The sequence below is a fragment of the Stegastes partitus genome, unplaced genomic scaffold, assembly GCF_000690725.1.
Source record: "Stegastes partitus isolate 25-593 unplaced genomic scaffold, Stegastes_partitus-1.0.2 Scaffold1540, whole genome shotgun sequence".
Taxonomy (NCBI): Eukaryota; Metazoa; Chordata; class Actinopteri; family Pomacentridae; genus Stegastes; species Stegastes partitus.
The window spans coordinates 86,206-100,530 of record NW_007579271.1 but is presented as its reverse complement, the minus strand read 5'-3'; the positions used below and the strand labels follow the sequence as shown (position 1 = coordinate 100,530).

Below are 14,325 nucleotides of genomic sequence, written 5' to 3'. Positions count from 1 at the left end.
TGCTTCATGGTGCAACTCTCTGACCATCTCATCCAACACTGGTCTGTGAAGAATATAACACTTTAATTGAGACACAGTAGTTGAGTGTGTTTGTATTTGGGGGATTATATTTCTATAATGCCCTTCACTTCTTTTAGAACCGACCTCCACAGGTTTGCAGTAAGAAGGAGAGCACACAGTAACAAGGAGAAGATATGATTCAGGCCTAATTTTTGCAACTTGGTGCATTTTATTGGTCCTGTGGGAACAAGATTCAAAATAGCAGGACTAACTTGGGTCCTCTCCACTACTTTCCCACTCCTACCTCTTTCACAATTATAGCTTTCCCATAAAAAGAGTTAAAAGGAACTTGAGTCAAAGTGGAGAAAGTCCATCCATCCATGAGCTACACACCGCTTAATCCTCACTAGGGTCGTGGGGGGGCTGGAGCCTATCCCAGCTAAGTAGAGAAAGTGAAAGTAAAAATTGCATGTGTTTGTCATTTTATTCTGCTCTCTACAACCTGGAACAAGGACTGACTGTTTGAGCAGATGAACAAATAAACAATAAGTTCTAATAAAGCTAGTAAGTGATGTGTTACTGATAGTCACTTGAAGACATTAAAACAGGCTGGATTCTAGACAAAAGCTTGACTGAATAAAAAAAAACAACACAAAACCAAGGGTTAGACCGATGAAACAATGGCTTTGAATAAATGCACAAATTATATGTTCAAAAAGCTTCAAACCTCACCATTATGCTCGCAGGGAAAACATTTATACAACCGTGGCTTACATGCATTCTCTCTGAGGGACTTTTGAAGGCATGACAGTTCGTGCGGGCGGCCAACATAAACACAACTACAGCTTTGTTAAAAAGAGCTCAAGTGAACGTCGTCCCCTGGAGATTTTTCCATTGCACTCCTCGTGTGGTACCAAAACAAGCAACTGTGAGGTCCATGTAGAATTTAAAAGACACCCAAGTGACCCTGACTGAGAGTAACTGTTCTGCTGTCAGTGTTTTCTTCTTTTAACTTGATGCTAAATACAGCTTTCTGGAATCAATGCGGTTCTTAATTTTATCACACTATAAATGACAAAGAAAACGGGATGCGTGCTCTAATATCAGGCAGGCTTGACTACTGTATTACTCTCCTATTTAGTCTGCCCAAAGATGTTGCTAATGAGCCACAGACGCCTGCAGTCCTACTGCTGACCACAACCAGAAGGAGAGAACACATCACAGCAGTCTGAAAGTCCTTACATTGGTTTGTCTAAGGATTTGAACATTTGTTTCCTTGCACCGACATTTATGTCTTACATGCTGACAGTGTATGTACCAACCCTCCAGTCCTCTGGTACGAGTCTACTTACAGGACTAGACAGCTTGTAGTTTTTATGCACTAAACCTCTGGAGCAGTGTGCCGAGGACCTGAGGGCAGCTGCAGTTGTTGAAATCTGCAAATATAAACCGATTTCTAATTTACGTTTTTGACATCATACCTGAGTTTGGAGCCACGTGAAGTAGAAACTAGCAGCCTGCACTGCACAAACCACTGAGAACAGACTTCCAGTGATGTACTGAACAACTTGCATTCAGCGAATAAACCTTTAAGATGAAAACTATTTGCATATTTGTCAATATTGTGAGGGGTATTTCTAGAGAGAGGGGTATTCCCTTACAACAGCTCGACCCATCAAGACATGAACACAGAACCTGTACTGTTTGAATCCTGGGGCCTCTGTAAATCAGGATTTTTGGGGCACATCTCCCAATAGTATAATAAAGATCTGGGTTGTTTAGATCCTTTAGGTCCCGCAGGCTGCTGGGTGGGGCCTCTGTAAATCAGATTCTCAACAGTATGATAGAGATCTGGGTTGTTTGGAGTCAAGACAGCGGGCTCTGTGTCGTGTTCCTCGAGCCCTCCCTGAGCAGTTTTTGCAGAGTGACAGTGAGCATTGTAACAAGATGATCAATGTTATTTGCTAAACTTATAGTGGTTTTAATGTTGTGTCTCATTTGTGTATATTTGTGTATATTTTGGATCTATGGAGATTTGGGATATTGCCACTGAATAGAATAAAAATGTATTAATCCCTTCGGTACAAGACCTCAGGGAAATTGCTAATTAAAAAATAAACTGCTAATGCCAGGCACTGTATAGCCTACTGAAAAAAGACAACCGTTTGACCAACTTAAATGAATTGTTTTAATTGGTAGCATGTAATTAAATTAAGCTTGTACAAATTAAGTAAACAAGTAATATTAATGTGACTGCAAATTTAAGATGCACTTAATGATGTGCTTCCTTTCAAATGAGCAGTTTGCTTTGCTGCAAATGTAGGACATGACTGTCATTAGACTGACTGTCCTCTCCATTTCTTTACTCTGTAGTCCTCCTTAATCGGTGGTTGCATTGCAGCAGAAAAATCTGAAGAAACATGAGCATCATGATGTCAGATGGATAACGCTAAAGAAGAAGTAAACTTTATTTTCATGCTTTTGCTGAATTTAGAATGTCAGTTTTAAAGGACAAATTGTAATTTCAAGTTTTGATTGAAACCACAAACGTAAATTGTAATCACCAAAGATGAAATGATACGTGACATTCATCCAAAACAGTGTTTACCTGAAGCTCAACTACATTTTTTACAGTCAGGAATAGTTTTGTGTCTGAGTTGGAATTCTGCATGAACTGCAGATCTAATATCTAGATCTGGAACACTTTGGTTCAGACAGAGGGAGAGCTGAGGTGGGCCAGAGTGTGGAGGCATCAGTGTTCAAACGCCTGTTTTAAATTTGAAACAGTGACGTGTTTATGCTAAAACTTGATGTTAAGCTGCTCTTTAAATCACTCAATTCAGTGAAAGGTTAAACCCAAGTGCTCTATAATCATGATGTGGATCTCGATAGTCCCCCAGAGGAACGTGTCGTGGTCTGGTGTTTTAGAAAACACCTGTCAGGAGATGTGCTGAAGATGGAGCAGATGAGGCATACGCAAAGAAAACAGCAGGTCAGTTTTATGATGGAACATCGCCGTTAACTCTCACAGGTGTAAAAACACGCCAGCCCTTATGTACGATTAGTATCTGATGTGAAGAAAGAAACGTCCGAAGATTGCTGTGGTTCAGTGGACAAATGATTTTTGCACTCTTTTAGGGTTCTCAGCACTGCTACTGTGAAGGAACCTTTTTTGCTTCAACATGGCTCCTTGAGGAAACGCCTGCAGCAGAGGTTACGCCATGACCTCCTTGGAAAGGTTCTTTAAAGAACCATTCTGTGGGATTTGAGTTTCTGTTATGACATCTTAACTCGTCTTAGTATAGCTGAATATTTGTTTTCATACCCAAACATGTAAGAAATATTTGACAATACCCTGGATATTCCTAAAGAAAGCAGCTTTTTAAGTTTTGATAAATAAGGACTTTGTCATGAGTGTTAGACAAGATTTCCATCCATCCATTATCTATACACTGCTTAACCCTCACTAGGGTCATGGGGGGCTGGAGTCTATCCCAGCTGACTAAGGGTGAAGGCAGGTTCACCTGGACAGGTCACCAGTCTATCACAGGGCTACACTTAGAGACAGACAACCAAGCACACTCACATTCACACCTACAGATAATTTAGAATCACTTATTAACCTCAACATGGAAGCTGGAGAACCCAGAGAGAACCCACGCTGCACGGGGAGAACATGCAAACTCCACGCAGAAAGATTCTGGGTGTCCTAACCGGGAAGCAAACCGACGACCTTCTAGCTGTGAGGCAACAGTGTTAACCACCGCTCCACCTTGCAACCCAGACAAGATTTTAATGTGCCAGACTTTTATACTATATATGTGCTCAACTATTGCAATATGAGCAATTTTTAAATTTTAAATACTAGATTAAAAAACAAATGTAAATGCGGGCGTAACGTGTCAGTTCAGCCGATACATAGCTCTACAAAAATGAATCAATAAAAAAACGTCTTTAGAGTTATTAAAGGTTCATTCAGCAACATCTTCTCTGAACTGAGCTCAACCCCTCAGGCTCTCCAGAGTGTAGCAGTTTTCACAGATCTGCTCGAATAGGAGGGAACAGAACAAGACAAACTCAGCTGTCTGACTGAAATAAAAGTCCTGAAACAGAAATAGTTGTGTTGTGAAAGCCAGTTAAAGTCTAAATAAAGTCACTAAGTACACTGGCTCCAGTGACTGATAGGGATGCTTCAGCAACTTAGTTCCTTGTTGATTAAAGAGAAAGCAGTAAAAACTGAGCACAATTGAAATAATTAAGTTAAACTTTTCCCATGAAAATATTGCGTGTATTGAGGAGCTACATGAAGCCAAATCATAATTCAAGTGCTGCTGAACTGTGTGGCACTCAGGGTGGTAATGAGCTGCGTTATCTTCATAGACATCGTCTTAAACACCGTCATATTGGTTTCCTGACTGTGGCTGAGTTATCAGAACTACAAACGGTATTGTTTCCTGGCAGGTGCCTTCGGTGAATGTGGTATAACAATTTGAAATACAGGTTTCAGTATGATGTGTAATATTTCATTTTCATCTGCAATATTTTAATTTTGTGTGCAATATTCAGTTTGCAAGTACAAGACGTTGGTGTCATGTGAAATATTTCAGTTTCATGTCTAATATTTATATTTAATGTGCTCTTCTTCTTTCATATGTATGATATCACTTTACTACCTCAGAATCAGTGCCCATATTACTCCCAACTCTTTCTGCTCTAGTCTTATTTTAGCTTACTTAAATGATCACAGTCTTATTGCTTTTCTACTAGGTTCTGCATTTCCCAGTTTTGTTTTTTTACTGAACAATAGTTTGCAAATGAATTTCTTTCAGGATCAATATTTATCTTATGCTTAAGGCCTACACACAATCTGTCATTTTTGAGGTCAAACTTTGCTGGTGTATGAGTGTCATCTCACTGGTTTACTGTTTGTGGCAGGCAGCTTTTTGCTCAGAGTACCTGTGAATGAGCAGCTGTCATTTTCAATAGAAGCCACTGAGCTGCAAACTGACACCAACGGATTCAGTCAAAGTGTTTCAGCTCTCTATTAAAGCATCAACAGAACAGAAACTCCTGGAGTTTAAGTAATAAGAGAAACATTTTTCAAGCTTTAGGACTCAACATTTGATTTTGGCCTGAAAACCAAACATTTTACAGCAGCTTGGTGTTTTTCACTTGACAGCAGTTTTATATTCTAACGTTATTATTATTGCTGCTTTACTTGCTTTGCCCCCCAGTCGGTCCTAATCGGGATTTATTTATTTATTTATTTATTTATTGCTTATCTGCAGCGTGGCTCTTCACGGATGCATTAACGACACTGTGGAGCTTCATGAGGAAATGAAATCTGTCCAGACTACCTTTAGGGATTCCTGTCTGTGGCAGGAAGGCAGAAGTTCAGCAGGTGTCAAACCTCCGGCACAGACAGAAACAGCTCAGGGATCTCCACAAATAAACAGGCTTTTACTCCAGACTTACTCCAGTTATCTAAACCAAAGATGAACTGCTACAAAGACAAGCTAGAGGAGGAGAGTGAAAGTCGTTGAAGGTGACGGAGAGTAAAGGTCAGGCACCATGCAGCCAGACATTTCCCTGCAGTGTATCAGGTGCAGCCGAAACTAAGCCTGAGGCTGCTGGACCGGGCTGCTGCTTTATAACTCTCTGATTTTCAGCCAAAACATCTGATACTTGCAGGCACACGGCAGTGATATAACAAGCTCTGCAAGTGTGCCTTTTTATCTTCTGTTCTGCTAGATCGGGCTCATGATGTTCTTCCAAATCCAAATATCTCTTTGTGTAAACTTCGGACTTTCACGAAACGTAATAAAGTTTGGCTGACAAGTGATGAAAATATATTTAAAGGACTGATTACAAATGTTCTTGTGAGTTTAAATATCTTGCCAAACCTTTGCTTTTCATTCATTTTTTAACAGTAATGAAAGTCAGCTGGCTGAGCCGGCACATTTCATCCTCTGCACGTTTCTTACTTCTTTATATTCAGGATCTGGATAATATAGGGTTGAATTCATGGGCTTTGTATTCTTGTTTGTGCCTTTAATTAGATTTCATTCCTAGTGGTAAATAAACAGCTGTTATATACAAGTCATCCTGCATATAAACAGTGCCAACATCCATGATTTTAGTCATTTTGTTTAGATAATTTAACCTGTAACAAAACAAATATGAAATAAATATGAAATAGTAGGACTACTGAGAGCAGTCAAAGCCACTGAAAACATGTCATAAAGTTTTTTCTAGAAAGTGTTTTGGTGATTTTCTGTTCTTTTTTGTAACAAGCTCATCCATGATTACATCCTGAAAATGTGGGGAGTAAGGAATCAATAATCAATCATTCTTACCTTATCAACATGTTCATATGAGGCTTTTTATGTGCAGCCTAAGCTAAATGGGCAAACTGAGCATTCCTACAGTCTCAAAGAAAGGCAGCAGGGAGCAGCTTTATTTTCTAATGTGCCGACTCAGACACTTGTGTTTCTAATTATAGTAATTAGGTGTATAACACACAAAAAATATTACTTGGAACACTTTCATTTTGTGAATAATCAGCTTAAAAAGCTGCATTCATGCGACTAATCTTCAATAAATAAGCAGCATTTCACAGTTTTTTTGAGTGTGAAGGAAAAGCTGATTCTCCAACACAGTTTAACATAACATCATTAGAAAGTGTCGTAACTCTAAAAGATTGATGCAAACTGTTGTGTGAGTTTCTTGATGTTGAGATAAATCATTTTTTAGTCATTTCAGTCTTTGTGTTTCAAATCAAATCAAATTTATTCATGAAGTTTTTAAAAGAAACAACCGGAGTTCACCAAAGTGATAAATATGTTCACAGACAGACAATATAAAAATGTTACAGACAAAATAAAATATAAATGCACAGACACTACAAACTCGTCAAATCAACTAGTAAAATAAAATAAAATACTAAAACAGGCAAAAGAGGATAACAACTTGTATGATCAAATTTTTAAATTCTATTGAAATAAATATGAAATATTATGTCCATTAAGAGCAGCCACTGAAAACACGTGCAGCTTCACGTTTTTCTTGTAAATATCGATGGAGGAGGAACATTTGAGAAGGTTAGTGCCAAAGTGGACCAAACCACATTTACTACTTTTAGAGAAAATTGGGGTCAAAATTTTGTGTTGTTAAAAAAAAACATCCTGGTTGTTGGAGGAGTCATTATATTTATCCAAAGATGTCCCAACACTGTCCAGAGAGAGAAGCAGCTACTTTGCGATGACTTATTTAAGTTTTAATTTTGCCTTTCTTTCTGCTGAGTGCCAAAGCGGGTCATACTGCATTTTCTACTTTTTGAGAAAAAAACAGATTCAAGGTTTGTCTTGCTAAACAGCGCTAAAGAGTTTACATCATAAGGAACTACAGATACCATGTGGTTAATTAAGGTTTTATTTTACCTTACCGTACCTATGAGTTGAGCTTTCACTGGGCTTGAGGTCGCGCCATCCGCCATCTTGAAACACCACCTGCACCTGTGACATAACGGTCAGCAGTTCCTGTGGCTTGGCCCATTTTGGCACTAAATTTTCAAGCCAAAAGCCAAACTTCAAAGTCGTATTGTGTCATCACTAGCGGGCTGTTGGTTGGACCACTTTGCCACGAACACCTATAAAACTCAACTTTGGATTGTTTGTGGTTGGGCCCACTTTGGTAGTGAACCCACTGATCCAAAGCTTTGGAGCTGCTGCTGCAAGAGCTCCTTTATCCACCAGCATCAGTCATGGAACAGTTAAAAGTCTGAAGATCTAAGAGGCCTTGAGGTGGAGTAGAAGCAAAGAAGTTGTGAGATGTTTCAGCAAGTCTTCAGGTTTTGTTTTGCTCCACTGCAGTGAGAGCTGGACATAAAGTCATCTACATGGAGCTTAAGAAAAGACTGAAGTCACGGGGAACACACATTAGAAGACCTCTGCTTTTTGACGGTTCTCCCTTAGTACCCTGGATTACGTCCTGCTTTGGCACTAAATAGAAACGTGAGTTGTTTTTTTAACCGTTGGAGGCGAACGCTGCCATTTGCAGTCACCTTCAGCGCACCTCAAACTGCCCGCTCAGATCCCGACACACTCCAGCGACACACGGTGCACTTGTTACCCCAGATCGCTATCGGTGCTACTTGCCTGTGCGTCAGTCTTGTTATCGGGGCAGTTTGGTGACCCTCCCCCTCCTCCTCCTCCTCCGTCCCCCCCCCTGTGAAGTCACCCGGAGGGCCAGATCACAGCGAAGCCAACATGTGGTTTGAGTTAGCATCTCGGAGAGCAGCCCTCCATACGTGGGGCTGCGCTCGTATTCCCAGAGCTCGTTGGTCGGGCTCAGTTTATAATTGTGAGTGTGCTGGCGTAGAGCTGATTGTGTGTGTTTGTGTAAATGTGTGCCAGTTTGTGTGTGTCGTAGGTCTGGGAGAAGATGTTTTATGTGCTGTGTGCGTGGATCTGTCCTCACACAGGAAGTAAGGGTCAATTAAGGAGTCAGCACACTGAGTCTCTGGGGACTCAACTAGAAAGTAAACCAAAGAAGAACCTGCTGAACTTTGATTCTCTTCTTTGTTTCACTTCTTTTTTTTTTTGCATCTCTCACGCACGGACAACATATATCTGTTCATATATATTTAGACCAGTGCAGCAGGTTTTTTTTTTTTTTTTTTGTGCTTTAGTTTCGCCCTCTGTGGCCCGGCTTGTCCGACTGTGCAGGTGGAGGTTTTGGCTCTCATCTGACTTTATCTGCGCTGCATCTCAGGAAGCAGGAGGGAGAAACGAACCAGCTCGCTCGTTCCAGCTATTTTCTCCCCGTTTGATTATTTGATTAACTTCTCGCTGCGTCACAATGTCAGATTTTTTTTTTTCCACCTCTTTGTTCCAGGTTACTCGCTCACATAAAAGTCCCCACAAAAGGCCACTTGGATTTGTGACCGCTGCGATACACATCTTCCCTCCTGTAAAATGGTTTTCTGATTGAACAGAGCGATGCTTGTTTAATCTGAATCTGGAGCAGACTAAACATAACAGCACTCGAATGACTTTGATTGGTTACTGAAAGTGAGTAACAGTGCCGTCAGCGTGTGTGAAGAACGATGAACGTGATAAGGTCAATCAGCGGCGATAGCATCGGCGTTTGAAAGAAATAAAACCTTGAAAACACAACATGGGAGGATTAGTCAGCACTTATGAAAAATTAATCAGCTGTCAGCGTTCAGCAGCCACAACAAACAAGCTAGAGCCAGTCAGTGCAGGGCTTTTTGCTTTTTCTTTGTTCTCACCAAGGTTTTTAGTCCTTTCTGTTCATTTGTTGGTTTGTTTAGCGCATCATTACCGATGTTTTCATCACTCAAGGTGAGAAACTGATTTAAAAACTTAAGATGAGATTTTCTTTTAATAATCAAACTGTGGTGAAATCTGCAGTTACAAAGAAGATTGTTAAAAACACAGCAAACATCAGTAAAAATAAATAAATGAATCAACTAGGAATACACACAATACACACTCTATAATGTAAGTACTGTTAATAATGAACACATCTTTCTACGGAAAATCTAGATATTGCAACGATTCCTCTGAATATGAAAAATAATATAATTTCACTGCATTATTTTGTGTGTTAAGAAACATCGACTCTCCATACATTGTAAAACAACAGTTTTTACTTGTAATTTCTGAAGAATTGACTGTTATTTCACTTAGTTCTCTGTTTTATTAAATCACAGATAATATCTAGAACAATTACAGAAAGAAGGTATTAATTCATCTGTTTTCATAAATTTGTTCTTTTCCATCATTTGACTGTAAGTTGACACAGGGTTACTGCATTTAAATCAGCTAAAAATATACATATTTCACACATGTTGTCAATATTTGAAAAACAAAATATTATTTATAAGGATTGGAAATAGTTAAGAGTTTATAAAACCATATCTAGCAACATCACAGAAAAAAGTATTCATTTACTTATTGACTGTAAAAAAAAACCCAACGCAGGCCAAAAACTCACATTAAAATCCATATTAAATTGTATATCACTGTTCTACAATGTGTGGTCATAAAAACTACACTGTTTTATTCTGTTTAAATCAACTAAAACACAATTAGCTATTATATATTAGCCCTGTTTATCCACTCTTTACAGTTATTGAATGTTATTCTGCTGTCTTTCAGACATATTTTCTTTTGGCACCCTTGCTGTCAGAATTTGTTTTGTTTTTACAGATTTCATTTTATTTATTTATTTATTTTGCAGTGCAGGTTCATGATGTACTGATATTGCACAGATTCTGTTGATAATGTACAGAATCGTACCTCATTTGTTGGTCTTTTGAGTCTAATATCTGAGGTGATGCTGTTTGTACTTCCTGTATTTTCTGACTTTGTTTTGGGGAAATACAGGCTTTACTGTGTTTTTTGAGGCAGAGTAGTAAACTGAATTTTCAATGCAAGAAAAGCTCACCTGTTTTCCTTTGTGAGCCTTAAAAATCTTCTAAAATATTTGTGAGAAATAATGTGATAATAAGTCGGTAATAAACACACTGACTTTAAACCGCAAATACATTTACATTAGAAAACACTGAGCTCTAGTCTGATCTTCATCAAGCCTCGATGCTTTAAAAACATCATTATTACAAGGACAAATAAAGTCGTATTTTGAGATCCAACTTTGCCTCATTGGTAACTGGCCGTCCCACTGGGACCAATCTGTTTGTTGGTCCAGTGGTATATTTATCAACTGCCTGTGCTTCTCAGTGGCACTGATATCCTGAGGACGTGGAGTCTGAGGCATGAATACGGGCCTGGGTGGATGGATTATTTATTTGTCGGGGGTCAAAGGTGGCAGCATGGCAGTGCGAGCTGGCATCAGCTGATCTTCCCAGAGATGGAGAGACCTGAGTCTTTATATACCAGACCCCTGACATGTCTCATTATACATGTTTGATTTGGTGAACTTGAGGCACTGAGTGGGTGGTTTCAGTGCTCAGAACGCAGAAAGTCACCACAAAGCTTCTGGAAAGACTCAACACAGTCACTTTATTTCAGTCATGAGTGTTTAGGTCACAATTAGTCGATGTTATAGGTCTAGATTTTGCCTGCAGGGGATGTTTCCCCCTCAATGTTTAGAAAATGTGCATTTGCCCCCTCAAATAAAAAGGTGAAAGAAGTACAAAACCTTTTGGTCTCAAAAAGCTGTTTAACCCTATTCAGGACTTTAGGGGTCTTTTGGAGCCCAGGCCATTTGGTTTAAGTGACACGTATTGATTTTTTATTTTTTGAAGATTTGTTTTTAAAATATATGAAGAGAGACATTTGTCATGCATTTGGAACCAAAAATACGTCAACTTATCAGAAAATGTATTTAACATAGTATAAAAGTCTGTAATGAATACCAAGAAATATTTTACACGTATTCTTTCTTGGAGTCCAATGGACCCCGAAAGACCTTCTACGTATGGAAACATGAAAGTCCTGGATAGGGTTAACTAAACTATTTTCAACATTTGTGCCAAGCCCATGATGGAGTCTAAGAAACTTTTTCTATCAATCACCATAAAGACACATTCTTTAACCAGTCAAACATCAGTCAACAGGACATTGAGGGTCTCTCTCACTGCATAACAGACTACATACAGTTCTGTGAGGACACCATTGTCTTATCCAAAAAGGTTTGCTGCTAAGGCATGGATTAAAAAGGAGACTAAAAGCCGTCTTAACATCAAGAGGAGGGCCTTCATGTCCAAGGACAGTGAGGCGATCACTATTGTATCCTTTATGTGCCACTGTCTTGTGCTGTTGCAATGCCTGAATTTCCCCTATGGGGATCAATAAAGAATTATCTCATCTCATCTCATCTCATCTCATCTCATCTCATCTCATCTCATCTCATCTCATCTTATCTTATCTTATCTTAAACTAATAATGATCCCCATCAGCCTGAAGCTGCATTATATTTAGTGATAGCAAATGTTACTGCAATAAACTAAGATGGTGGACATACCTGCTATACATTAGCATGCTAACATGTTGCCATTTAACACATCATCACAGAGCCTATAACGCATTATCAGAGCCTTTTCCACACGAGAACCTTCCCCAGTAGCTTTTGGAGGAATCACAGGGACCAGGATCTAAATTAAGCGATTAAACGATTTTAACCCCAAACAAGTCCCTGCTCAGGTCTGCGTATTTTTCAAATGTGCAGGAGCTTTGAGGTTAGAGGGTTTACAGTACAGCACATTTCAGATGAGTCGAGTGCTTGCAGCAATTTTAGAAAAAATCTCTCTTTACATATACAGTTTGTTTTTTGTTCATTGTCCTCCTGGTAAATGAAACACACAAACAATGAGCCAACAATGAAGTGCAGACATTTTGAGGGAAACTATTTTCCACCGAATGTATTTGCTACATATCACAAACATGTGTCTGATTAACATATCATTGCCATTTATTGTATTCCTTCCAACTGTCAACAAGTCATCTCATTACCATGGTAACCCAGAAAATCAAGAAGCTTTGACGTTTGCTATTTTTGCCCAAACTGGGATCTTTAATTAACCATGCTGTTTTCTTCATCATCATAGTGTTACCAGACTGGGAGAAAATATGTTTCTCTCTAAAAGTAATTGAGATTACAGTTTAGTTTTACAGGAACGTCAAATGGCATCTAAAAAAAAAACACTCATCAGGACTAATTTGTTTCATCTTCAAATGTCTTTTAACCACAGTGTCCCTTAAAACAATTCCTGGGACCAAAAGTTGCAGGTACGTCAGGTATAAATGCATCTTTAGGTTTGAATGAAGCGGTAGACCCTCAAAGCTCTTTAACACTGTGTGAGTTTGGCTGTCTGAGTAAGTTGACAGTCATGAAATAGACATGTTCTTGTGTTCTAAATGCAGCTTAAGATGTGTTTGCAGTTAAATTTGTGGTTTACCTTTGTTCTTCCTCACACACACTGATTGTATTTATTACATTTTCCGACTGCAGTTGGAGAACTTCATTCAGAGGAGCATGAGGCGGGACGTCGCCAACATACAGTCACACGTCGTCCACAACCAGACGGCCACGATGCTGGAAATCGGGACGAATCTCCTCACGCACACAGCGGAGCAGACACGCAAACTGAACGTGGTGGAAGCCAAGGTAACAAACCTCCAGTGTGTTCAAACTGTCACTGAAAGACAAAAACCTGTCACTTGAAGGCAGATTTTCTGGGTTCATTGTCACCAGTATTGTTCCTACACATAGACTAGTCCTGTGCTTTATTGTTACTTTTCAACTGTGGAATATATGAATTTCTACGAATGGAAGAAATTGTACAATATCAATTTCACTGCAAACGTCCCTGTCGTGGTATTCCTGAAGGCCTATCTTATCTCATCTTTTCCTTCGTCCAGGTGCTGAATCACACGTCTCGGATAGAGATCCAGCTTCTGGAGAATTCTCTGTCCACCAACAAGCTGGAAAAAGAGCTGCTGCTGCAGACGTCTGAGATCAGTCAGCTCCGAGACAAAAACAGGTAGAAACTGGCTGCTTTTTCAGGCAGAATTTGCCATGCTGGAAAATTAGTCATTGAATCTGGTCCTTATTTATCAGAGTTCCAGGATTACTTTCAGTGGAAATAAGAGCTGCCTTGAGAGTGCTATGTTTTCTATGACTGAATAATAAAACTACAGAACCCCAGAAGGGACATGGAGAAAGAAAAAAACAGGGGGAGGGGAAAAAAATCGAGGTATCTTTTGTGAGATCTCGCAAAAAACTTTTGAGAGATCTTGCAAAAGTCAGATCATTGGATGTTTCTTAAAATAAATGTCTTTATATTTTAGACTGATTTTAAAACAAAACTCAATAAAACTCTTGAATGGGTAGTTGTCCTCCACTGTCGCTTCTCCATACTGCCAAAAAGGCCCAGAAGTATATATATCTTCTTCTTCTTCTTCTTCTTCTTCTTCTTCTTCTTCTTATTGATTTAGTGGTTGGCATCCAACGGTCAGGTGCATCACTACCACCTACCAGACTGGAGTTACCTATAGTTTTGCGAGATCTTGCAAAAGCTATTGCGAGATCCCAAGAAAGTTTTATGAGATCTCACAAAAGATACCTCCATTTTTTTTTTATTCCCCTCCTTGTTTTTTGTTTTTCTTTTTCTCCATGTCCCTTCCAAGGTTCCATATAAAATACACTTATCAATAGATTCCTAATTACAGTGAAGTACAAGAGTAACCTTTAAAAGTTGCTCACAATGGATCACATGATCAATAACGGAAACTCCAGTTAGGTTCTCCGGCTTCCTCCCACAAGTCCAAAAACATG

The 14,325-nt window shown here is 39.2% G+C and overlaps 1 protein-coding gene across 1 annotated transcript in view; it reads left to right on the top strand.

Annotated features, from left to right (window-relative positions):
- angpt4 (angiopoietin 4) overlaps positions 1-14,325 on the top strand; it is an 82,628-nt gene that overhangs the window by 51,211 nt on the left and 17,092 nt on the right. The window contains exons 2-3 of the mRNA XM_008300430.1: positions 13,000-13,155; positions 13,410-13,531. Of these exons, the coding sequence (XP_008298652.1) occupies positions 13,000-13,155; positions 13,410-13,531 (278 nt within the window). The remainder of the gene's footprint in view (positions 1-12,999; positions 13,156-13,409; positions 13,532-14,325) is intronic.